The sequence below is a fragment of the Rhinatrema bivittatum genome, chromosome 1 (genome assembly GCF_901001135.1).
Source record: "Rhinatrema bivittatum chromosome 1, aRhiBiv1.1, whole genome shotgun sequence".
Lineage (NCBI taxonomy): Eukaryota > Metazoa > Chordata > Amphibia > Gymnophiona > Rhinatrematidae > Rhinatrema > Rhinatrema bivittatum.
Window position 1 is genome coordinate 401,264,705 of NC_042615.1, and position 25,372 is coordinate 401,290,076.

At 46.8% G+C, this 25,372-nt stretch overlaps 1 protein-coding gene across 1 annotated transcript in view; it reads right to left on the bottom strand.

Moving 5' to 3' along the window:
• WRN (WRN RecQ like helicase) overlaps positions 1–25,372 on the bottom strand; it is a 983,741-nt gene that overhangs the window by 788,881 nt on the left and 169,488 nt on the right. The window contains exons 4-5 of the mRNA XM_029601951.1: positions 4,477–4,603; positions 3,156–3,231 (exon numbers count right to left, since the gene is read on the bottom strand). Of these exons, the coding sequence (XP_029457811.1) occupies positions 3,156–3,231; positions 4,477–4,603 (203 nt within the window). The remainder of the gene's footprint in view (positions 1–3,155; positions 3,232–4,476; positions 4,604–25,372) is intronic.

Sequence of the window (25,372 nt, forward strand, 5' to 3'; positions counted from 1 at the left end):
CTGATGGAGGCATCGAGGAAGTGACAGGCATCGATAATTGTTGCATTATCGGTAGTATGGATGGTATAGTACCGAGAGTCGGCATTGGTGGTCCCGCCGGCATCGGTGAGTCCACTGGCATCGGCGATGGCACCGGAAGTTGCTTCTGTAATGCATCTAGTACTAATTTTTGAACAAGGGATGTGAAATCCGGTGTAGTCGTTATCGGTGAAGGCGATGTTGACGTCGAAGGTAACGCAGGCATCGAGGTTGGAGTTCCGACGACTTTAGGCCGTTTTGCTAACGGCTCCGTCGATGGCGGTATCGACGATGGTCGACGGTGCCTGTGCTTATGTTTTTGCTTAGATTGTACACTGACCTGATCGATGCAGAGGACGGAGTCTGTGACAGCGCGTCCCCCGAACCCTCGACATGTTTTTTCTTAAGTAGGAGCTTTTTAGTTACCCTGTAGGTGAAGACTTGGTCGAAGTCGATGGCGATGGTAATAATTGTAGTTGGAAAACTTGGGCCATCTTCTCCAGTCTGAGTTTTCGACCCTTTGGGGTCATTTGTTGGCACTGAGAACATGATGAAATTTCATGTTTCTCTCCTAGGCAGATCACACATTCGGTATGCGGATCTGTAACGGACATGGTCCGGTTACAAGAACACTTCTTGAACCCGGAGGCCATGCTGAAAAAACAGACAGCCGTCAATGGGAAGTCTGAGAAAAAGAATCGCCAAAAATAATGAGAAGTCTAAGAAAAAGTTTGTCACCGTTCGGTTCTAAACAGGAATGAGACCGGATGTGGGAAAAAACTTTGAAGTTTTATTTAACTTTTTCAGTAAATTTTGTGAGGAGACTCACGGGGCTCCGACGACCGCGGTGCTAATGGGCACGCGGAAAAACGAAGACTGGAGTGAGACCCCTGTGACAGGGAATATCATGGCATGCCGGGCATGCTCAGTAGCCTCAGGCAGCCAGTCAAAAGTTTATAGAAACTTTCAGTGAGGTGGAGGAGAGTGGAAGTGCCTATCGGTGAAAAACGCCGTTGAAATATTCAATTTCCTTACCATTTCTTCGAGGGCTGAAGGATTCCCTGCCCTAACAAGGACTTCCGCGACTGGCTGACATCATCAAACCTCGACTGCAGAGAGGTATAAGAGCTGACCCCCCTAGGCACTTCAGTGAGGTGGAGGAGAGTGGAAGTGCCTATCGGTGAAAAACGCCATTGAAATATTCAATTTCCTTACCATTTCTTCGAGGGCTGAAGGATTCCCTGCCCTAACAAGGACTTCCGCGACTGGCTGACGTCATCAAACCTCGACCTCAGGGAGGTATAAGAGCTGACCCCCCTAGGCGTGTCATCGTGCCGGCGCGTCGCCGAAGCCGCGCGCGCCAAAGGGGCACGCGGCTTTGTTTGAATCAGCGAGCAGGATAATTTTGGGACTGAAAAATTTCTAAGAAAATCGTCATCTGTAAGTAAGTACTTAATTGGAACCTATTTGATTTCTCTTCCAAAGCCTCCAACTCACTTATGAAGGCAGAACTGAATTGATTGGGAACGGGTTTAAGAAGCATCCGGAGGAAATTCTTGATTACCTGTTGATATTATGCCCCACACCAAGCGGAAGGCAAAAGTGAGGGAGATGATAGTATCTTCTCCCATACCTGAACCGTCCCAGCCCCGGATTTCTGCTTTTTACACCCCAGCAACAGGGTCGAAACCGGAGGACTTGGCCGCTTTAAGTACTGGTGGTGAGCAAACACCAGGATTAATGGCCGAAATATCTTTAAGCCCCGGGGCTCCGAGCACTCCTCCTCCACCTCTAAATATTTCTCCTGACTTTTTGAATGTAACTTCTCTAGTCCAAGAGGAAGGAGAAGGAGTACCAGCTACTTGTGGGAAAATTGAATCAGATACACTGGGGAGCTTGTATTCTGTCTTGAATAAGCCTGAAGTTATAACACTGGACATACTTTGGGGAGCAATAAAATCTCTGGAAACTGCAGTTGTTAATTTAACAAAAATCACTATGGATTCAAACCAGCGTTTTAAAAATATTGAATCATCTATATCAAATTCTGATGTTAAAGTGATACAAATAGAGAAGAGATTAGATAAGATGGAAAAATATCAACAAAAATATGTGAAAGCAGAAATTGTTTATGAAAAAAGGTTTGAAACAATAGAAAATACCTTGAAGTATTTAAATTTAAGGGTATTAAATTTCCCTAAACATTATATGATCTCTCCATATGACATGTTTAGAGAATATTTAGTGGAAGTTTTGAAGTTGCCCTCTCAGGCAATTCCAACTATCTCAAAAATATACTATGTGTCATCTAGAGGAAATTCTTCCGCCAGAAATAAGGTGGAAGAATCACCCTTAAACTTAACAGAGGTAATTGAATCTGACTTAGATACCATCATAAATAGATCTGTTTTACATGTTTCCTTCTCCTTTGCAGTAGATAGAGAAGCAGTGTTTAAAGCCTATATGCGTAATCGTATGGCCAGTTTCCATGGAGATAGAATCTGGGTGTACCCTGACTTCTCAAAGTTAACACAAGATAGAAGGAAAAAATTTTTAGGTCTGAGAGCAGAAACTGAAGCAAAAGGAGGTAAGATGCTGTTGCGATTCCCTTGCAAATGTGAGGTTCTCTATCAACAGCAGAAATATATCTTCTTTGAAACATCGCAGCTTCGCGTGTTTCTTGATTCATTAACCCAAGAGAATGTAGCTGGGGAATCAGTAGCAGTAGTAAATGATACCAGTTGAACCCAAATTTCAGTTGTTACTCTTTAGGGGGGATTCTTTATTTTTCACCCTATTGATTTACCTCTAAGTATTTGCTCTTTATTTTTTCTTTTGCCTTCATGAGCCATTATATTATCTATAATTATTTCTTTTTTGAATAATAGATGTATAGATGGTGGTTAAAATTGTAATTTAATATATTGTAACATCTACATTCAATAATATGTTGTTAAATTGAAAATGCAAAATAAAAAATTAAAAAAAAAAAAGTTTATAGAAGCTTTGACAGAAGTTTTTCCCGCGTTCGGGCTCCGTCAGTGAAATCACCCATATGTGAGGACTAGCATCCTGCTTGTCCTGGGATAAAACACTGTATCTACAGCATATTACAGGTAACCAGAGAAAACACTTACGGCTTGAAACGAGAATGTCCAAAATATATCTTCAGGCATCTGACTTGCTCTCCACTGGGTTCTGGCAAAGATGGATCTTAGAGAAAAACAACAATAGTGATTCAGCTTCTTATAACATCCTAAAAATTAGCTTTTTGCCTAAAAGGCACTATAACCTCAAAATGACAAACAAAAGAATAAAGACAGAACTGTTTTGTTCCCTAATGCCAAGCAAATATTAGGATATTAAGCCAACTAACCAACATCAAAAGGAAGTGATGAATTACTTAGGACAGCAAAGCTAGCTGTGCTCATTTGCCCCAATTAGAAGCAAGCTCAGAGAAAGATGGTTTTGACTCTACTGTTGAAGCAAGCTCTCAGACTAATTTGTAAATAAACTAAACGATCAAGGGAAATCAAGGGCTACTAGAGAGTCTCTGTTAGATAACTCAGCAATTTTCTATTGATTATCATCAGCCAGTCAAGATATCTAAGCTAATCTCCTAAATAGTGATGACAGAGCAACAGCACAAAGAATAAGAGTAAGTGCAGTGAAAAGAAGTGCACAAATAACACAAACCAAAGACTGAGAGCACATTCAAGAGGAAAGGAAATAATAGAGTTAAGGGCCTGCTGCTGTCCAGGAAACTTATTAAGCTGTGTGAAAAATGCAAATCATTGGACAGCAAGATAATGCTAAGAGGTTCTGGCTGTAGAAAAAGCAGAAAACAAATGGGGGTCAGTGACTCAATGAACCAGTGCTGATGTTCATCACACAAGGATGCAAAGCTGCTTCTGTCTATGTCAGCCATTTTTCACCATTTTTGTGGACATTTAGCCAGAGTCAATCATATGTAGTAATTGGGAAGAGAAATTGCTTAAAATCACAAATACTGGAATCAATTTAAATCCACCACCCCTTATTTTAAAGAAAAAATCATGTACATTTATCATATCTCCTTCTCAGAATGAAAACAATCAAGTCCTAATGCCACTTTACCACTTTCCAATGTGCAAGGAAATGGTGGTGCAGAACAAATGGCAGAGAACCATTACAAATTTCGTCATTAGTAGCCCTAAGACTTTTCTTATCATTGTCAACACTTCCAACCTATATAACTTCTGAGCCACAAACCCAAGGCTCACAACGAATCTCTGCCTAAAACCAGTAACAGAGGGCTCAAGCTGCCCAAACATAAGCCGCAGACTCTGCTACCTGAATAATGTCTACAGGCCCCTCTGTAGCACTCTTAGTCACAGCCAGGTCTCCCCCTTAAAATACAGAACACTACCACTGACCTATCAAGTTAACTCATAAAAAAATCCTTTAAATGTCAAATACCCCAATCATCTTTCTCTTCCTCAATGCCTTCTTCATCTTCATCATCTGTTGTACAAATGGATGCAGTCTTTTCTAGGGACTTCGACTCAGTCTGAGGTATTTTAGGTTCATCAATGTCTTCTAAAGACTAGAAATAAAAAATGGAATATAAAAAAAATTGTCAAAAAGCAAAGTACAACACTCTCAATGTTTATTTTTGATGTGGTATAGGGGATGTAAGCCTAATAGCCATCAATCATGCTCCTCACACACCAGTGTAGAATATGCAGATACAACAAAAATGGAGAAAATACTTACCTGATAATTTCGTTTTCCTTAGTGTATACAGATGGACTCAGGACCAATGGGTATAGGTAGCAGTTGGAGACGGATCAGATTGCAATCTGATGTCAGCCCTAGTACATATACCCCTGCAGGAAATGCAGCTCTTCAGTATTCTCCTCGAAAAGCATTGTAGATATATGTGTGACTGACTAATTTGAATAACTTGAATAACTTCAAAACTTGAATAACTTTATAACTTGAACTGGTTGAATTGGCTAAAACTGGAGACCACCAGTGCCCTCAACCGGGAAACATCGACACACGGTAGGATGGGTGTCCTAGATGAAGGAAAGTATGGCTTACCCTTGAATCACTTGCTCCCGGGGATGTCCCCCGAGAATTCCAGGAGTAACGGCAGGGTGGGATGCTGAGTCCATCTGTCTACACTAAGGAAAACGAAATTATCAGGTAAGTAATTTCTCCATTTCCTAGCATGTAGCAGATGGACTCGGTACCAATGGGATGTATAAAAGCTACTCCCAAACCAAGTGAGAGGCTGCCCATGACCCACTTAGTACTGCCCTTGCAAATGCTGTGTCCTCCCGAGCCTGAACATCCAGGCGGTAAAACCTGGAGGTGGTGTGGATAGAGGACCATGTCGCCGCCCTGCAGATCTCGGTGGGTGACAGCATCTTGGTTTCCGCCCAGGACACTGCCTGGGCTCTAGTAGAATGGGCCTTGACTTGTAGAGGCAGCAGCTTGCCTGCTTCTACATAGGCCTCCTTGATGACTTCTTTGATCCAGCGGGCTATGGTTGCTCGCGAGGCCGCTTCCCCTTGCCTCTTCCCGCTGTGAAGGACGAATAGGTGGTCCGTTGTTCGTACGGGTTCCGACATTTCCAGGTATCTGGATAGGAGTCTGCCGATGCTGAGGTGGCGTAGACTTCGAGCCTCTTCCAAATTCTTATGCTCATCTGGCGATGGTAGCAAGATGGTTTGGTTGAGATGGAAGTGAGACACCACCTTGGGGAGGAACGAGGGAACTGTGCTTAACTGGATAGTTCCCGGGGTGAACCTGAGAAACGGCTCATGGCAGGACAGTGCTTGTAGCTCGGATATACGACGGGCTGCACAAACTGCCAGCAGGAAGGCTTTCTTCATTGTTAATAGTCAGAGAGACAGGCCGCGGAGAGGTCTGAAGGAGGCTCCTGCTAAGAAATCTAGGATAGGTTGAGGTTCCAAACAGGTACCGGCCACTTTAGGGGTGGTCGGATGTGCTTGACTCCTTTCAGGAAGCGGGAAACATCCGGGTGAGAGGCTTTGCTGTCGCTCTTGGTTCCGTAGCATGACAAAGCAAAATTGCTTAGCTTGTAATAGGTGTTATCCCAGGACAGCAGGATGTAGTCCTCACATATGGGTGACATCGGTAATGGAGCCCTATGTACGGAAAAAACTTCTTTAAAAGTTTCCATGAAACTTTTGACTGGCACCAGAGTACCTACTGAGCATGCCCAGCATGCCATGATATTCCCTGCCACAGGGGTCTCCCTTCAGTCTTGTTTTGTAGCAATTAGCATTGGCCAAAAATAAAATAATAAACAGTCTCGGACCCAACTCCACGGGGTGGCGGGTGGGTTTCGTGAGGACTACATCCTGCTGTCCTGGGATAACACCTATTACAAGGTAAGCAATTTTGCTTTATCCCAAGACAAGCAGGATGCTAGTCCTCACATATGGGTGATTAGCAAGCTAGAGGCTGAGTCATTTTGTAGTGAAGCAACAGTGAAGTATTGTTGATGAAATGAATCAGCCGAAGATCACAGCAGGTTGGATGTAGAAGGAGTTGGGATTATACTGGAAACAAGTTCTTTAAGACGGATTGTCCATAGGCCGAATCTTGTCTTCCTTCTTTGTCTAAACAGTAGTGAGCTGCAAAAGTGTGAAGAGAACTCCATGTTGCTGCTTTACAAATGTCCAGAATAGGCACAGAGCGAAGGTGTGCTACTGAGGTTGACATCGCTCTTACTGAGTGTGCTTTTACTCGCCCTTGAAGAGTAAGGCCTGCTTTTTCATAACAAAATTGTATGCAATCTGCTAACCAGTTTGACAGAGTATGCTTACCCACTGCTTTACCTGGTTTGTTTGGATCATAGGATACAAACAGCTGACTGGATTTCCTTTGGGCTGTTGTGCGGTTTAAATAGAAGGATAACGCACGCTTACAGTCCAAAGTGTGTAAGGCTCTTTCACCCTGGTGGGAATGAGGCCTAGGAAAGAATGTAGGTAAAAGTATTGATTGGTTCAAGTGAAATTCCGTAACAACCTTAGGAAGGAATTTTGGATGTGTACGGAGGACTACTCTGTCATGTAGGAACTTTGTAAAAGGTTCGTATGTGACTAGCGCTTGTAGTTCGCTGACCCTTCTAGCTGATGTAATGGCTATGAGAAATACCGTTTTCCAAGTAAGGTATTTAAGGTCACAAGTATTTATGGGTTCGAATGGAGAACGCATAAGCCTGGTTAATACTACGTTCAAGTCCCATTGTATGCTTGGGGAATGAACTGGAGGTTTAATGTGAGTTAGGCCTCTCATGAATTTACTGACGAGAGGCTGTGTGGAGATAGGTGCATCTCCCAGCTTGTTATGGTAAGCTGAGATTGCACTTAAGTGTACCCTTACAGATGACGTCTTAAGACCAGAGTCTGAGAGATGGTAGAGGTAATCTAGTAGCGAGGTAGTGGGGCAAGTGAAAGGATCTAAATCTTTCTGAGTGCACCACAGTGTAAACCGTTTCCATTTGTAGGAATAATTCTTTCTAGTGGAAGGTTTACGTGCAGCTATCAGTATTTGAGATATGGAGGATGGAAGGTTGAGAGGCTGTAAGATCAAGCTTTCAACATCCATGCTGTTAGGGACAGGGATTGAAGGTTGGGATGGCGCAGCTGACCCTGTTCCTGAGTTATGAGATTGGGAGCTACTCCCAGGCGAATTGGATCCCTGACTGAGAGATCTAGCAGTGTGGGGAACCATACTTGTCGAGGCCAATATGGGGCTATGAGTATCATAGTCCCCTTGTCCTGTTGTAGCTTCACTAGTGTTTTGGTTATGAGTGGTATCGGTGGATACGCGTATAACAGGCCTGAATTCCAATGGCGAGCAAATGCGTCCTTTGGTAGGCTGTTCTGCTGTCGGAGTAGAGAGCAGTAATTGTTCACTTTGTAGTTGAGATGGGATGCAAAGAGATCTATCATCGGTTGACCCCAGCATTGGAAGATCTTGGATGCTATTGCTGGATCCAAGGACCATTCGTGCGGTTGGAACTGACGACTGAGGCGATCTGCTACTATGTTGTGGATGCCTGCTAGGTAAGTGGCCCGAAGAAGAATTGAGTGTGTCAGGGCCCAGTCCCAAATTTGTGCTGCTTCTTGACAAAGGAGATAAGAGCCTGTCCCCCCTTGTTTGTTGATGTACCACATGGCTTCTGTGTTGTCCGTTTGGATCAGAACAGTCTTGTGTGAAAGGCAGTCCTTGAACGCATGTAGCGCATAGCGTATAGCTCGAAGCTCCAGGAAGTTTATTTGAAAAGAGGCTTCGAGCTTTGTCCACTTGCCCTGTGTCTTTAGATGACCAATGTGTGCTCCCCACCCTAAGGTGGATGCATCTGTAGTCAAAGTTACTTGTGGAACTGGTTGCTGTAGGCCTTTGAGCAGATTGTTCATTGATGTCCACCAGAGGAGTGCAGATCTGAGCTCTGGTGTGATATGAATGGGAGTGGACATTGGTTGAATGGCTTGTATCCACTGTGCTTTGAGTGTCCATTGCAGTAGTCGCATGGTCAATCTGGCCATGGGAGTTACGTGAACTGTGGAAGCCATGTGGCCTAGAAGAATTAGGCACTGGTGAGCTGTTACCTGAAATTGGTTTCGAAGAGTGTGAGTCAAGAGGACAAGTGTTTGAGCATGGTTTCTTGGAAAAAAAGCTTTTGCTATTGCAGTATTTAGCTCTGCACCTATGAACTGTATAAGATGAGTTGGTGACAGATGGGATTTCTGGTAGTTGATGAGAAATCCCAAGGAGTGAAGCACATGGATAGTGAGCTTGAGGGAAGTGACAGCTCCTTGTTTTGATTGACTCTTGATGAGCCAATCGTCCAGATAAGGGAACACGTGCACTCTTTGTTTGTGGAGGTGTGCCACTGCTACAGCCATGCACTTTGTGAATATTCGTGGGGCTGATGCGAGGCCGAATGGCAGCACTCTGTATTGAAAATGTTGATTCTTTACAAGAAATCGCAGGTACTGGCGATGTGGAGGAAAGATGGGAATGTGAGCGTAGGCATCTTGAAGATCCAGAGAGCAGAGCCAATCTCCCCTTTGAAGAAGAGGTAGAATGGTGCCTAGGGACACCATCCTGAATTTTTCTTTTTTGAGAAATTTGTTGAGATTTCTGAGGTCTAGAATGGGTCGAAGGCCTCCTGTTTTCTTTGGAATGAGGAAATATCGGGAGTAGAATCCTCTGCCCTTTTGAGGTCCAGGAACTGGTTCTATGGCCCTGGCTCTCAGAAGGGTGGATAATTCTGTTTGAAGAATCATGGAATGTTGATTTACTGTCCAAGATGGAAGTGGTGGGTTTTCTTTTGGAACAGTAAGAAAATCTAGTCTGTAACCGTGAGCTGTGATGGATAACACCCACTGGTCGGTGGTGATGGAGGCCCAAATGCTTTGGAAATGCGTTATTCGACCCCCTACTGGTAAATGTGGGAATGGGTTGATAAGGCTGCTGCTCTCTGGGTTGTTTCAGAAACCAGATGTAGTGGCAGTTTGTGGTGGTGGTGGTTGTGCTCTTGCAGGCCTCTGCCTAGGTTGTTGGCGTTGAGGTGGGCGGGCTGCTCTGGGTCTATTTGCTGGGGGATAATACCTGCGTGGACGGTAGTAAGGACGTCTGGTATCACGCTTTGGAACCCTCCTTGTGGAAGGCTGAGTATCCTGTGGTAGTAAGGATAATTGCTTTAGGTTTTCTGTGTGGTCCTTCATAGTCGCCACAGCTTCCTTTACCTTTTCCCCAAAAAGGTTGTCCCCCAAGCAAGGAAGATCAGCCAAGCGTTCTTGCACCTCTAAATGGAGATCAGAGGCCTTTAGCCATGCCCATCTGCGTGCAGCTATGCCTGAAGCAGAAAGTCTTGCTGCAGTCTCGAAGCAGTCATAAGTGGCTCTGACCTCGTGTTTTCCTGATTCGAGGCCTTTATGGATGACATTCTGGAATGGCTCTTGATACTGCTCAGGGAGAGAGAGAGCTAGGTCTTGAACCTGCTTCCAGAGGTTCCTTTGATATTGGTTCATATATAGCTGGTATGATGTTATCTTGGATACCAGCATGAAACCCTGAAAAACTTTGCGTCCTAGGTTATCCAAAAATCTGCTTTCCTTCCCAGGTGGTGTAGATGAATGTGATTTCAGTCGTTTCGCCTTTTTCTGGGCGGATTCCACGACGACTGATTGGTGGGGCAACTGTGATTTTTGAAAACCTGGGATAGGTTGTACCAAATAAGTTGCCTCTGATCTTTTGTTGACTGCTGCAACTGATCCTGGGTGTTCCCATATTCTGTACTGAAGGTCTTGAAACACTTCATGAACCGGTACTGCCAACATTTCCTTAGGAGGATCTACAAATTGTAGAACCTCCAAGGTTTTCGGTCTTGCATCCACCTCTGTTTGTAGTTGAAAGGGGATGGTATCAGCCATATCCCTTACAAAATTTGTAAAGGAAAGGTCCTCAGGAGGTGACTTCCTGTGGTTGTCAGGTGGAGAGGGTTCTGAAAATATATCTGCATCTGATGAATATTCTGAACTGGTGTCAGTTGGCATCTCCTGTGGAGTGTGAGGAGTGACTGGTATTATGGAAGGTGCTTTAGGCCTTGCTGGTAAAAGAGGAGAGTGAGGCCTTGGAGGTCTTGGTACTCCAGAGGGGCCTGGAATAGGCTCTTCTGGTGTTTTATTTGAAAGGATATCCAGCAGAGTGTCTAATTTAGTGATAAAAGGATGGAGCATCGAGACATCCTCCACTGGCATCGGTGCAGTCATCGGTGGCACCGGTGAGGGTACCGGGGTAGGCATCGGGAGCGGTTCCCGTGGCATCGTCGGTGCCGGCGGCTTCAAGGGTGATGGTTCTCCCGGCATCGGAATTCGGCATCGATGGAAGTGTCGATGGCTGTTGCGGAATCGCATCGCGCAGAGCCTGGTGCACCGCTTGACGTATGTATGAGTCAAGTTCCACTCTCATAGCTGGTGATACCAGAGCAGCTATTGAGGGAGGCGGTGATGGCGATGCCGATACCCCCTCAGAGCCCTGAGGGGGTACGGAACCCGGCACCGATATCGGTGGGGATCACCCTGGATCAGTAGGCCTCGAAGCCTCCGCACTCGTCCGAGGTATCTTTGCGGGTGAGGCAGTACCTGTTGATGGGTCTTCGGTCATCGGTGCTTGGCGTCGTTGATGCCGGTGTCGATGTTTTTCCTTCTGTTTTTCACTCCCAGAAGTGGATGCTTTCGATGACTGTGAAGGCGTGGAAGCGTCTCCAGCCTCCGGACGACTTTTCTTCAGTATTACCTGACGAACGGATCCTGATGGCGATGACTGAACAGAAGTCGATGCCTTTGGAAGCAATTGTATATTAAACAATTGCTCCATTTTTTCAGCTCGGAGATGATGGCCTTTTGAGGTCATCTCCACACATAAATTACACGATTTTATGTTGTGATCTTTGCCTAGGCAAAGAACACATTCCAAGTGCGGGTCGGTTATCGACATATTTCGCACACAGTTCGGGCATTTTTTGAACCCGGAGGTCATGTTGCCGGACAGCCGTCGACGGCGATGACCAAAAAATCTCGGTACCGGCCGGAAACCGAAAGGAAAAAAAGTTACCGAAGGGAAACCCTTGCGGTGGGATTAATTTTTTCCAAAAAAGATAAACTTTTTTAAGGTGGTGAATTCACCTCAGGACTCCAATTATACTGCGATGCTAAGTTCTTCGCGGAAAAAAGAAGACTGAAGGGAGACCCCTGTGGCAGGGAATATCATGGCATGCTGGGCATGCTCAGTAGGCACTCTGGTGCCAGTCAAAAGTTTCATGGAAACTTTTAAAGAAGTTTTTTCCGTACATAGGGCTCCATTACCGATGTCACCCATATGTGAGGGCTAGCATCCTGCTTGTCCTGGGATAATGTGGCCACCTGTACCTTGATGGATTTGAGGGACAATCCCTTCTGTAGGCCATTCTGTAGGAATTCCAAGATCGCAGGAATTTTGACTGAGCGTGGTATGATGTCGTGGTCCTCGCACCAGGCTTCGAATACTCTCCAAATCCTTATGTATGTTAGAGATATGGAAAACTTGCGTGCTCGGAGTAGGGTGTCAATTACAGCCCCCGAGTATCCGCTCTTCTTCAGGCGAGTTCTCTCAATGGCCAGACCATAAGAGAGAATCGAGCTGGGTCCTCGTGGAGGATCGGCCCTTGTTGGAGCAGGTCTCTGTGTGGAGGTAGTGGCAGGGGGGTCCCTGTCAGTAATCTTCGCATATCTGCGTACCACGGTCTTCTTGACCAGACCGGGGCCACAAGAAGTACTGGTCCCCTGTGTTGTTCTATCTTGTGAATGATTGCGCCCAATAGGGGCCACGGCGGTAAGGCGTATAACAGAGTCTCCTGTGGCCAGGTCTATACCAGGGTATCAATCACCTGGGATTGAGGTTCCCGCCTGCGGCTGAAGAAACTGGGCACTTGGGCGTTGGCCCTGTTTGCCAGAAGGTCCATGGTTTGTATTCCCCAACGGTTCACTATTAGTTGGAACACTGCGGTCGACAGCTTCCATTCTCCTGGGTCTAGACTTTCTCTGCTGAGGTAATCCGCCATGACGTTGTCCTTCCTGGCGATGTGGACAGCTGAGATCTCCTGGAGATTCACTTCCGCCCACGACATTAGGAAGTCTATTTCCAGAGACACCTGTTGGCTTCTGGTTCCTCCTTGACGGTTGATGTAGGCCACTGTTGTGGCGTTGTCTAACATTACTCTGACCACTTTGTCTTGGAGTCTGTGACCGAACCATAGGCAGGCTAGTCTGACTGCCTGGGCTTCTAGGCGATTGATGTTCCATCCCGACTCTTCTGTGTTCCACTGCCCTTGGGCGGTTAGCTCTTAGCAGTGTGCTCCCCATCCTCATAGGTTGGCATCCGTGGTGACCAGGATCCAGGTCGGTGAGGATAGTCTTCTTCCCTGGCTCAGGTGGCCGCCTTGTAGCCACCATCGTAGTTGGGTCCAGACTCTGCCCAGGAGCTGTAGACGTATGGTGTAGTTCTGGGACAGTGGATTCCATCGCGATAGAAGTGAGCGCTGTAGGGGTCTCATGTGAGCTCATGCCGATGGCACTTCTTCCAGTGTGGATGCCATGAGACTGAGGACTTGTAGGTAATCCCATGCTGTGGGGCGAGGTTCGCTCAGCAGGGTTTGCAACTGGTTCATCAGTTTTGATCTCCTTGTCGGTGTCAGGATGACCGTGTCTTGTTTGGTGTCGAATTGGACTCCTAAGTATTCTAGAGACTGTGAGGGCTGCAGACAGCTCTCGTTTGTGTTGACCACCTATCCGAGGCTCTCCAGTAGAGTTTTGACTCTATTGGTTGCCTGGTGACTTTCCTCTGGGGATTTCGCCCTCATCAGCCAATCGTCTAGTTAAGGGTGCACGAGGATTCCTTCCTTCCTCAGTGTTGCCGCCACCACCACTATGATCTTGGTGAACGTCCGGGATGCTGTGGCTAACCCGAAGGGTAGTGCCCGGAACTGGTAGTGACGGTCCAGAATTTTGAAGCGAAGGAAGCGCTGATGTTCTTCATAGATCGGAATGTGTACGTAGGCTTCCGACAGATCCAGGGATTTGAGAAACTCTCCCGGTTGTATCGCCCTTATTACAGAGCGTAGGGTTTCCATGCGGAAGCGGGGGATCTTCAGGTGACGGTTGACCGACTTGAGGTCCAGGATGGGTCTGAACGTTCCCTCTTTCTTGGGGACGATAAAATAAATGGAATAATGCCCAGTATTTATTTGTTGTGGAGGCACTGGGGTTATGGCTTCTAGGGCTAGCAATCTGATCAATGTAGCTTCCACTGCCACCCTCTTGGAGGGGTCGTGCCAGGGTGATTCCATGAACTTGTCTGGAGGGGTTTGGAGGAATTCCAGGTAGTACCCCTCTCGAACGATGGTTAGGACCACTTGTCCGAAGTTATCTCGACCCATCTCTGGTAGAATAGGGCAAGTCTGCCCCCTATGGCTTCTTCCTTTGGACAGGTCGGCTGATTCTCATTGTGGGGTGCGGCTGGGGCCTGGTCCCGAGCTGGTTCCCCTTTTGTTGTGCTTGTTCCGAAAGGACTGGTTCCTGCCTGTAGGACGAGGCGCTTGATAAGTGTTTCTGTATGGATTGAAGCGCTGTGAACTTCTGCCCCTGGAAGATCGGGGGAAGGGTCGCTGGTTTCTCTTATTCCTGTCGTCCGGTAGCCGCGGCAGTGGGGACTCGTCCCATTTGTTAGCAAGTTTCTCTAGTTCGCTTCCGAACAGGAGGGATCCCTTGAAGGGCATCCTTGTGAGTCTCGTTTTGGAAAACACGTCGGCTGACCAGCTTCAGAGCAGAGTTGCCTCCTGGCGGACACAGCTGATGACACTCATCTAGCTGCGGTACGCACCAGATTGGAGGCAGCATCCGCAAGGAACGATACTGCTGGTTCCATGGCTTCCCCAGGAGTGTTGCTCCTGGTCTGTGATAGGCAGGCACGTGTCACCACGGCACAGCAGGCCACTATCTGTAGGGACATAGCGGCGACGTCAAAGGACTGTTTGAGGATGGATTCCAGACGTCTGTCTTGAGCATCTTTGAGTGCTGCACCTCCCTCCACTGGGACAGTAGTGCGCTTCAAGACCGCGCAGACCATGGCATCCACTTTTGGGCATGTCAGAAGGTCTTTGGCCGCCGGGTCCAAGGGTACATGGCTGCCAGAGCCTGTCCCCCTTTGAATGTAGACTCTGGGGCAACCCATTTCAGGTCAATTAGTTGTTGGACGGTTTGTAACAGAGAGAAATGGCGGGAGGTGTGACAGAGTCCATCTAGTAGGGGATTCGTCTTAGGTTCCCTCGAGGCACTTGTGCCCGGGATAGCAAGCTCCTTCAGGCTGTGGGTGACCAGGTCTGGAAGCTCGTCCTTGGTGAAGAAGCGCCTCATGGTCCGGTGAGGCTCTGTCCCCGGAGGGAGTTCCCCCTCCTCCAAGGGCTCCGATTCCTCTGAGTTGTCCGTGTCCCCGTAGGTGGGGCTTCTGGGCAGTGGATTCACTTCTCTGGGCCTAGAGGGTCCCGTGGCGTAAAGGTCCTCTGGTGGAGGTTGTGGCCATGTTATCGGAGGCTCCATCTGCATGTGAACGAAGGTGTGCAGGCCTTTGAAGAATTCCACCCAGGAGATAGACGCTGGGTCCAAGCTAGCAGGTGCTGTGTCCCTGGGGGGTCCCGTTTGAGGGGGGGTCCCGCTGGGGTTCACTAGGTCCGGGGTACTTATTGAGGAGCGAGAACCCAATCCTGGCTGGGACTGGCCCTGGGGCTGGATCCCCCAGGGCCTCCTCGCACTGGATACACAGGGCGTTGGCCTCTTCATGTTGCGCGGCTCTGATGTGGCATGCTGGACAGAGGCCCTGAGCCTTGAGCTCCTTTTCCGGTGGTGCCATGCATATAGGCGCGTAAAATCCGTTATGCGCTCTGGTGCGAAGATGTGTGTGTAGATTGGGTGTGCGTTCAGGATGTGCGTGCTGGTGTGCGCCCAAATCGCAGTTATGCGTCCGGCACAGTAAGCGCATGTTACGCGCGTATCTTGTGCGCACGGTACTTGAGCGTGCAAAATTGTGCGCACAAGTAGTTTGTGGGCACGGCTCACTTTGTGCGCACGAATCAAGACGGCGGCGAACAGGGCCAAAATGGCAATGGCGTCCATGCAGACAATATGGGGACCACCTCGGAGGATCTCCACATGGGAGGACCCTTGGATCTAACCGGGGTCTCCTCGCTGTGTTCTGCAGCGTGCTCTGTTGGCATTCCTGATCCTGTCCTCCAGCTCCCTCTTCCCTCGGACAGACCTTGACTCTTGACCCGGCTTGCCTCTTGACCTCGTCTTCTGCCACCCACCTCTGACCTCCGGACTGAACCTGACCACATCTTCTGCCACCTGCCTCCAAACCGGACGTGACTACGCCTTCCGTCTGCCTCGGCCCTTCGGGCCCTCATGACCCTCTACCTCATCTGGCCGTGCCTTCGGGATCATCCACGCAGAAGCCCACCTAAGACCAGCCGGTACCCAAGGGCTCAACCTGTGGGAAATGAGGGCTAGTAGTGGCGAAGCTCCAGCTGGCCTCTGCTTCCCGTCCGGCCTCGCCTCCCGACGGTAGGGATCTGCAGGGTCTCCCCCACAGGTAGCACCAACACCACCTCAGGCCAAGAGTCCACATTTTGTAACAGATTCGTAACAATCAGTTCTCTAGACTGTAAAAGCGGGACCCACGTTGGACGTTGTCTGAATCTAAGTCCATTTCCCCCCCATGCTGATGAAGCAGAGATCACTTATGTTATAAACAGAATTTTAAAAACTGACTGAACAAATGTACTGCCCTGATGGGAGTCAGCCTCTAGACCAGCTGTTCTTAATCAGTGTGCCACCAAGAGCTGGGAGGTGTGTCACCAAAATTTAACACAGACAGCAAGCCTATGCTTTCTATAATAGCTACATGTGCCCACTAGCTAAGGAGAATGCAGAGTAGGGAGACAAGTATTTGAAATCCCTGTCACTGCTCCCTGTTGCTGGTTTTTTCCACTCCTGGAAATTACTGCCATTTCAAGCTGAAAATGGAGAAATCTTTATCAGTTAATTTCCTATCCATGAATCTTGCTACACTAGTTCAGTCCATACAGGTGGTTTATGTCCCCCTACCAGAAGATAGAGGTAGAGCAGTTTTCCTTTGTGACATCATTGCCACTATATAGCAGTTACATAACACAGAGAAAGCCAGTATTCCTATGACAAAGCACTGAACAGAACAAACATTCAAATGAACTGCAAAAAATAACAAATTGCCTGCTTTGGAGAAAAAATCCACTTACAGCATTACCTGTCCATACCCTGTTGAGAAAAACAGAAATAAAATATAATCAAGGGAAGACAGGATGAAAATCAACAAAGGCTGAGAAGGGAGAACCACCACTCTGAAATACCTATGTAGATAAATACCAGAAGACCAAATATTCATTTTGTCTAATATAGCCCAACTTCCTGAGGGGGTCCTGACTGATGTAGCAGGATTCATGGAAAGAAAATTTAACAATTAAAAATGTATCCTTCCATTTCGTGTTGATATACCAGTCCAGTCCTCACAGGTGGAAAGTGCCAAAGCCCAACTAAATAGAAAGGGGGAAGTAAGAACCCCAGCCCCGTAGACTGCATCCTCCTCATCCAGCCCATATAACTAGTGATGTTTCACAAAAGAATAAAGACAACTAAAAAGCATCTAACAGCACAACAGTGGCTGCTTCCACCCAGGAAGAAGACTGCATTCTGGTAGAGTGAGCATGGATCACCTCTGGGGGCTTTCAACCCCTGAACAAATAGGCAAATGTAATTGTGTTCTTTATCCAGTGAACTAGCATAGAGCTTTGAAGGCCAGTGTCGCACCTTTACACAGTACTCCAAATAACGAATAGTCTAAATAACTTATAAAAGGCATTAATCACCACCATATAGACTACTATATGTATTTCCAAACATCTCAAAGACTTGCTTTCCCCAGGACACTTCTCTCTCGAAAAGACCGGGGGGAGAGACAGACACAACCTCAGGAAGGGGGGGGGGGGGTAGAAGGCACTAGACGAAAGGAAACCACATTGGATGAAATGAGAAGGCAGGAGTCCTTGCAAGGCAAAGCCTGAATCACTGAAATCTGGAAAGCTGAGCAGAACACTACCAGAAATACCGCTTTCAGAGAAATGCCCTCAAGCGTCACTTGTTTCAAAGGTCCAAAGGAAGATGACACCAAAACCCTGAGCATAAGATTAAGGACCCACTGAGGAACTAAAGGCCCAAAAGGAGTACGTGATATATCCAGATGGATCGCCACAGAAACTCCACTGATTTGGCCTCTGAAACAAGAGATGGCCACACATTGAATCTTAAGGGAAGTCAAGACCAAACCCTTATCTATACCCTTCTGCAAAGGCCTTAAAAAGCAAGGGACATCTGGACACTAAGGAGGCACCAAATGATCTTTATGAAATGTCCAAAAAATGTGCCAGAGAGGTCGATGTCTTACCAGCCTCCAAAAGGGTTGAAGCCACCAAAGGAAGTAACCTCTCTTCAATAAGAATTTCCACTCAAGTCGTAAAATAAAATGGAGATGGTTCTTCCATGACAATGGGGCCCTTAACTAAATGCCCCAGAACAGCTGGCAGATGCAGAGGATGATCGATCTGGAGTCTCATCAGAGCCATGCACCATGGTCATCGAGGCCAACCTGTAGTAGGATGACACAATTGCTTTCCATTCCGCAGAGAACTCTGCCTATGGGTGGCCATGGGGGAAAAATGTAAAGATGCTAATCTATAAATCCTGGCGACAGTTGAAGAACCAACAAACCTTGACATTTATTTATTTTATTTATTTATTTATTTATTTAAGGTTTTTATATACCGGCAATCATGAGCACATATCTTGCTGGTTTACATGGAACGGGAGTGCATTGAATACAACAACTAGAACTGTGGTGATCGAAGGAGCAGTTACAAATAACAAGGGTAGCAGAACTTGGATAAGAAGGAAGAGATAGGAAAGAATAAACGGTTAAACGGTATACAAATAAATTAAATGCTATGTAAAAATGGCATGATTAATGGCTGAATATTTGAGTGTCCTTGAGTGTCTTCACTCAAGGACACTCAATTCAATATTTGACATCCTTGAGTGTCTTCATTAGCTCCAAGTGAAGCACACCCTACCTGAGAATTATGTGCTGGAAAGCAACCTGACTCAACTCTCACCTGCCAGCGTCTAAAATTCTGCTCAGATAATCTGCCTGAACATTCTCCTGACATGCAATGTTGGCTGCAGACAACAAAATATGGAGATTTGTCTCCTCCTATACTTCCAGATTCTTGTTGCCACCTTTTCTGTTCACATAGGCTACCCCTATTGAATTGTCAGAAAGAACTCAGATCACCCTCTTTCTGATTATAAGAAGGAATGAGCAAGGATCAGCTCTATTGCCCTGGTCTCCATTCTGTTGACTGTGCAGGATGCTTTCTCCTGAGATCAAAGTCCTTGCACCGCCTGATTCAGGCAGTGAGCGCCCCCACCCCCTAAAAACCAGATTCACATTTGTTGTGACCAAAATTCAAGAGAGGTCATAAGTGACCCCCATAAAAGATATTAAGGCACCATCTACCACCTAAATTTGTTCTTCGCCAAAGCTGCCAGAGAAAGATGGACCTCATAATCCTGAGACTGAGGAGACCATTGTGACAGCAGGGAGAATTGAAGAGCTCCAGCAACAGTACCAGGTGTACTGCAGCAGCCACAGAACCAAGTAGTTGCAGATAATCCCAAGATTTGGAGGTTTTAGAGAGATCAACCTCTGTATCCACTGGATCAGACCTAGAAGTTTATTTTTTATTTATTTATTATTTTTACTATACCGGCTTTCATGACATGGATCACATCAAACCGGTTTACATTTAACAAAGTGTGCAAGATAAGAGATAACTCAAACAATTGTAACAAGAGCATTGTAAGGAGAGTGACAGTTACAATAAAACAGAGAAATAAATAACTGGGAGTTGGAGGTGAGAAGAGGGGGGGTTTAACTTACAGCAACTTATTTACAAGGTTACAAGATTTAGTCCGATTAAATGTGATTTGTATAGTAAATGATAGTGTTAACAATGTGAAAGTGATGGCAGCGAATGACAAAGTTTGTTATTTAAAAACATTTTTAATAGTGTGGTTGAGATGTCGGGTGTAGGTCTCAGTCGGGGCTTGGATAGTGTGGTTACGGTGTCTGGTGTAGGTCTCAGTCAGGGATTGGAAAGGCTTTTTTTAAAAAGCCAAGTTTTCAGCCTTTTTCTAAATGTTGGAAGGCAGGGTTCTTGTCAAAGGTCCGCTGGGATGGAGTTCCATAATGGTGGACCTGCGGTTGAGAATGCTCTGGCACTGAGAGACTTATGATGAATGGTTTTTGCGTGAGGCACCTGTAGAGATTCTTTGTAGGATTCTCTGATGGGTCTGATGGATGTGTATTTTTTGAAGGGAATTTGTAAGTTGATCCAGGGTTGTTGGTGAATGACTTTGTAGATGGTGGTGATGGATTTGTATATGATTCTGTAATGGATCGGTAACCAGTGAAGGTCCTTGAGGATTGTGGTGATATTGTCCATTCTCCTAGAGTTCGTTAGGATTCTGGCAGCTGTATTCTGCACCATCTGTAGAGGTTTGGTGTGGGAAGCTGGTAGACCTAGTAGTAGCGAGTTACAATAATCTAGTTTGGAGAAGATTATTGCTTGAAGAATTGTTCTGAAGTCCTGTGAGTGGAATAAAGGTTTTATTCTTTTTAGGATATGTAGTTTGTGAAAGCAATCTTTGGTGGTTTGGTTGATGAATGATTTTAAGTTGAGACGGTTGTCCATGATGGCTCCTAGGTCTCTTACGTGAGAGGTTTGAAGGAGAGATGGTGGCTTTGAAAGGGTGTTGTTGTTTTCCGGGGAAATAAGTAGAAATTCCGTTTTCGAGGCATTGAGAATTAGGTTTAGATTGGTGAGGAGGTGGTTGATTTCTGTTAGGCAGCTATTCCGGAATTCTAGTGTTTTAGAGATGGATTCTTTTACTGGGATCACGATCTGGACGTCGTCTGCAAAAAGGAAGTGTTTCAGGTTTAGTTTCGTTAGTAGTAAGCAGAGAGGGAGCAAGTAAACATTGAAGAGCGTGGGTGAAAGGGAGGAGCCCTGTGGCACCCCTTGAGAGGAAGGAAAGTAATTTGATTCTTTGTTATGAATTTTGTCCAAGAAGGTTTTGAACCAGGTCAGTGCTGTGCCTTTCACTCCTATGTTTGCTAGTTGTTTTATGAGGAGGTGGTGGTTGACTGTATCGAAGGCAGCCGAAAGGTCGAGGAGGATTAATAGGGAAGCGTGACCTTTATCTATGCCGGAGAGTAGGAATCCGTGAGGGAGAGAAGAAGTGTTTCGGTGCTTGATTCTTTGCGAAATCCATATTGATTCGGGGAGAGGATCTTGTGATCCTCGATGTAATTTGATAATTGGGTGTTTACTAGTTTTTCCATAACTTTAGCTATAAACGGAAGGTTGGAGATGGGGCGATAATTGTTGGGATCGTTCGCATTTAGGTTGGGTTTTTTTAGGAGTGGTTTGATTGAAGCTGTTTTGAGGTCGTCTGGGTAGATACCCTGGGACAGGGAACAATTTATGATGTCGGCTAGAGATTTTGATATAGTATCCGGGATTAGAAGTAGTAATTTGGACGGGATTTGATCAAACGGGTGTGTTGACGGTTTCATTTTCTTCAGAACCGATTGAATCTCTGAAATGGTGATGGGTTCGAAGGCGTTTAGGTGAATGTCTTTGTTTGGGAGAAGATATGTACTATCGGATGTGCCCTTGTTTGGTGACAGTTGTTTGAGGAGGTCGGAGATTTTTTTACTGAAATGAAGAGCCAGTTCGTCTGCTTTTGTCTGGGATAATTCGGTTGGAATATCTGGAGTGATAGCTTTAGTGAGACTGGAGACGTAGGTGAAAAGAGCTTTAGAGTCGAAGATGAGGTGGTGGATCTTGCTGGCATAGTAGTCTCTTTTGGTTATTAAGGTCATGTTTTTGTATAAGTGGAGAGAACATTTGTAATCGGATAGTGAGGAAGGAGAGGGGGCTTTACGTCATTTTCTTTCTTTCTGACAAAGCAGGTGTTTGAGTTTTCGCAGCTCATCGTTAAACCAGGGTTGTCTTTTGGATGCATTTTGTTTAAGCTTTTTTGTTGTCAGAGGACATAGTATGTTGGCTACTGATTCTGTTATTTTGGACCAGGATTGGAGGGCTGTGTTGGGCATTGTGACGTCAATATAGGAGAGATCCGGGGCTAGGAGCTTGGTGAGGTACTCTGAGGCGCAAGGTTTCCTGTAGATAAATGATGGACTGGCGGTCTGCTTGGAGTCCGGTTGTAATAGTGAAAAAGTAGTGGAGATTATTGAGTGGTCTGACCATGGGACTTGATTGCACTCTGGTTGTTTGGTTTGTGAAATGCCGGAGTTAGTAAATAGAAGATCCAGCGTGTGGCCCGCTTTGTGAGTAGGTTTATTGATTTGTTGTTTGAAACCCATTGCTGACATTGCTGTGAGGAAAGCTTCGCAATTTGTTGAGAGGGGGACTTTGTCTACATGCAAGTCCGATGTCCGAAGATTTTAGCTATGTTTCGGTTATAGCGCAAAAGTCTGGGGTTGTATCCTGCAGAAGATCATTGAGTATTATTGTTTTGTTAGTGAGTGATTGAGCGTTAAATAGAATGATGGTGAATAGAGAGAGTCCTAAAAACTGAGTGGTGGGGGAAATCATTATAGGGAAGAGGGATTTGTAGGTGCGTAAGCGGTTCAGCATTTTTGCTTTTGTGGCGTAGTCTCTGTGGCGTATAGTCTCTGTGGCGTAGTCTCGTGGTTGCGTAGTCTCTGTGGCGTAGTCTCGTGGTCGGTGTAGTCTCAGTGGTGTAGTCTCTGTGGCGTAGTCTCGTGGTCGTTGTAGTCTCTGTAGTGTGGTCTCTGTGGAGTTGGTCCTTGTAGTCTCTGTGGCGTTGTCCTGTCGTTGTCCTTGTCTTGAGAAGAGTCTGGGGTTCTGCCAAGGTTGCGTGGATATGAGGGCGATTTCCTGTTTGCGAGGGGTTGACGGTTAGTTCTTACTAATTTGGTTAGTGATGGCGAGGAGAGAGAGCTTGAGCTATTTGGCTGCCTGCGGGGGCTGCACGAAGGGGCGCCGGGAGGAGAGAGAGTTTTTAAATCCCCTCGGCGGCGCCCGGCGATGACGTCACCGCTGCGCCGGATTGTGGACGGCTGCAGGGAGGCGAAGGTAAGTGGGCCCGGAGAGGTGGAGGGAGAAGCCTCGCGGTCTGCGTGGAGCCCTTTGGGGGGAAGGGTGAGATCGAGATGCCTTACCCCGATGGGCTTGCAGCATCGATCGCACAGGCCCGAGCCACAAGATCCCCCGATGTCCGCCAACGAAGAGAGAGCTGACGGGAGGAGAGAGGGTTTTTAAATCCCCTCGGCGGTGCCCGGCGGTGACGTCACCGCTGCGCCAGATTGTGGAGGGCTGCAGGGAGGCGAAGGTAAGTGGGCCCGGAGAGGCAGAGGGCCGGAGGGAGAAGCCTCGCGGTCGGCGTGGAGCCCGTTGGGGGGAAGGGTGAGATCGAGAGGCCTTACCCCGACGGGCTTGCAGTGCCGATCGCACAGGCCCGAGCCACCAGATCCCCCGATGTCCGCTGGCGAAGAGAGAGCTGCCGGGAGGAGAGAGGGTTTTTAAATCCCTTGAAGTGAGTCAAAGCTTGTCCTGAGGTATTCCAAAGACTGAGCTGAATGACGCTCTCTTTGCAAAATTGTTCACCCAATCCAAACTTTCTAAAAATTTGCACCACTCTGTTGGACACTTAAACCTGGCTCTGATCAACCGGAAACCTGTAGGCTGCTGGAAGAAAGGGAAAAAAGTATGCGAGAACCTGAGGCAAGATGGTCACGGTTCACACCAATCCTGATGCAGCCTGATGCCTGAACTGCCCTCAACCAGAGGATTCGCCTGTGAATCAATAGCTAGGTACGAGACAGGAACCATGCGCCCTAAAACGGTAGCTTGTGGACTTTCACTGGCAATTTCCTTGTAAAAGTGTAGGATAAGTCTAGTGGCCATGCGATGGCTGCCAACACACCGACCGTGTGTCTTCTTGCAGCCCGTCTGCTTCGCCGAGATCCACGTGTCTTTCAGCAGCCTGTCGGCGTCGCCGAGATCCGCGCACAGACACGAGCGGAGTCTTCCTCCCCCATCACAGGGCGCGCCAATCGATGACATCATACCCTCGCGACTAGAGGGGGATAAAAACGCAGGAACCACTCCCAGGCACCGCGCGCCGGGCGTCGCGCAACGAAGGAGCGCGACAAAGGGGCAGGCCCCTTTGTTGCGCCCCGAAGTACAGTACCCCATATAAAAAAAAAAAAAAGAGGCTCTAACATCGGTAACACCAGTCACAACTAGACCCTCAGCATTCATCCAGCCATCCTCTGCATTCATCCAACCACTCTCAGCATTCTGCCAGGACTCAGCATTCATCCAACCACTCTCAGCATTCTGCCAGGACTCAACATTCATCCAACCACTCTCAGCATTCATCCAACCACTCTCAGCACCCTCAGCATTTCATTCAACCTCCCTCAGAATTTCATCCAGGACTCCCGGCATTCATCCAGCCACCCTCAACATTTCATCTAGGATCCTAAACACTCATCTAAACATCTCTGCATTCATCCAGCCACTTTCAGCACTCATCCTGCTATCCCACGCCATCAATCAATCACGCCATCAACTCTACTATGTTAGGTGGAAAGCCTACACGAACCTAAGAGCTATAACGAGCTTTCATAACACCCTCGCTACCAACCCATATACAACCGAAAGCCTCCTCCACTCGCCTTTAACTATATAGCTTTCTTAATCTAGCCTCGGAATCCCGGAAACAACAACAATGCAGTTCCCTGTTTAACTTTAGTGACCGTACAGGTTAGAATTCATTCCCAGCAATCGGTCATACAACCTCATTCACGCTTACAGAGGACAGAGCACAGTCATACAACCTCATTCACAGTCATACAACCTCATTCACGCTTACGGAGGACAGAGCACTCTTCCAGTCAAACCAACAAGCATACAGACTCCCTCAACAATCATCCAAACTTCTCCTCATTCAGACAAACACCTTCCTCCATCCTTCCTCAGACATCTCTTCTATTTCCCTACTGACTTTCACCAGTTTGGCCACCAAACTCAATCAAGCGCTTCTCAGCCTAAACCTCCTCCAGAACTCCTCCCATTATGTACACTTACAACATCCCAATCATCCACAACCAAAGGAGAACCCCCGTAACCAACTACACCAACGTCATACAAAAAAGAATTATTCCAATCATGACTTCACCTCTGAACCAACTGCTAGGCCTCACGCTACTCTCAGTAACCCTCTTCAATGCACAATCCTTAACTAAAAAGACACACATACTCAACGATTACCTCCTGGATTCCAACCCAGACATCTGTGCCATCACAGAAACCTGGTTAAAAAATTCAGACATTGCCTTAACCAACCAACTACCTATCCAGACATATGACATTTTCACCTTCCACAGACACAAAAAAAGAGGAGGCGGACTTCTTCTAGCCACCAAGAAAGATCTCAGACTGACCGCACATACAATCAAGACTGAGTCCAAATTGGAACTGGGTTTAGTCAAGTCAAAACACCTACAAATACTGTTAGTCTATGCT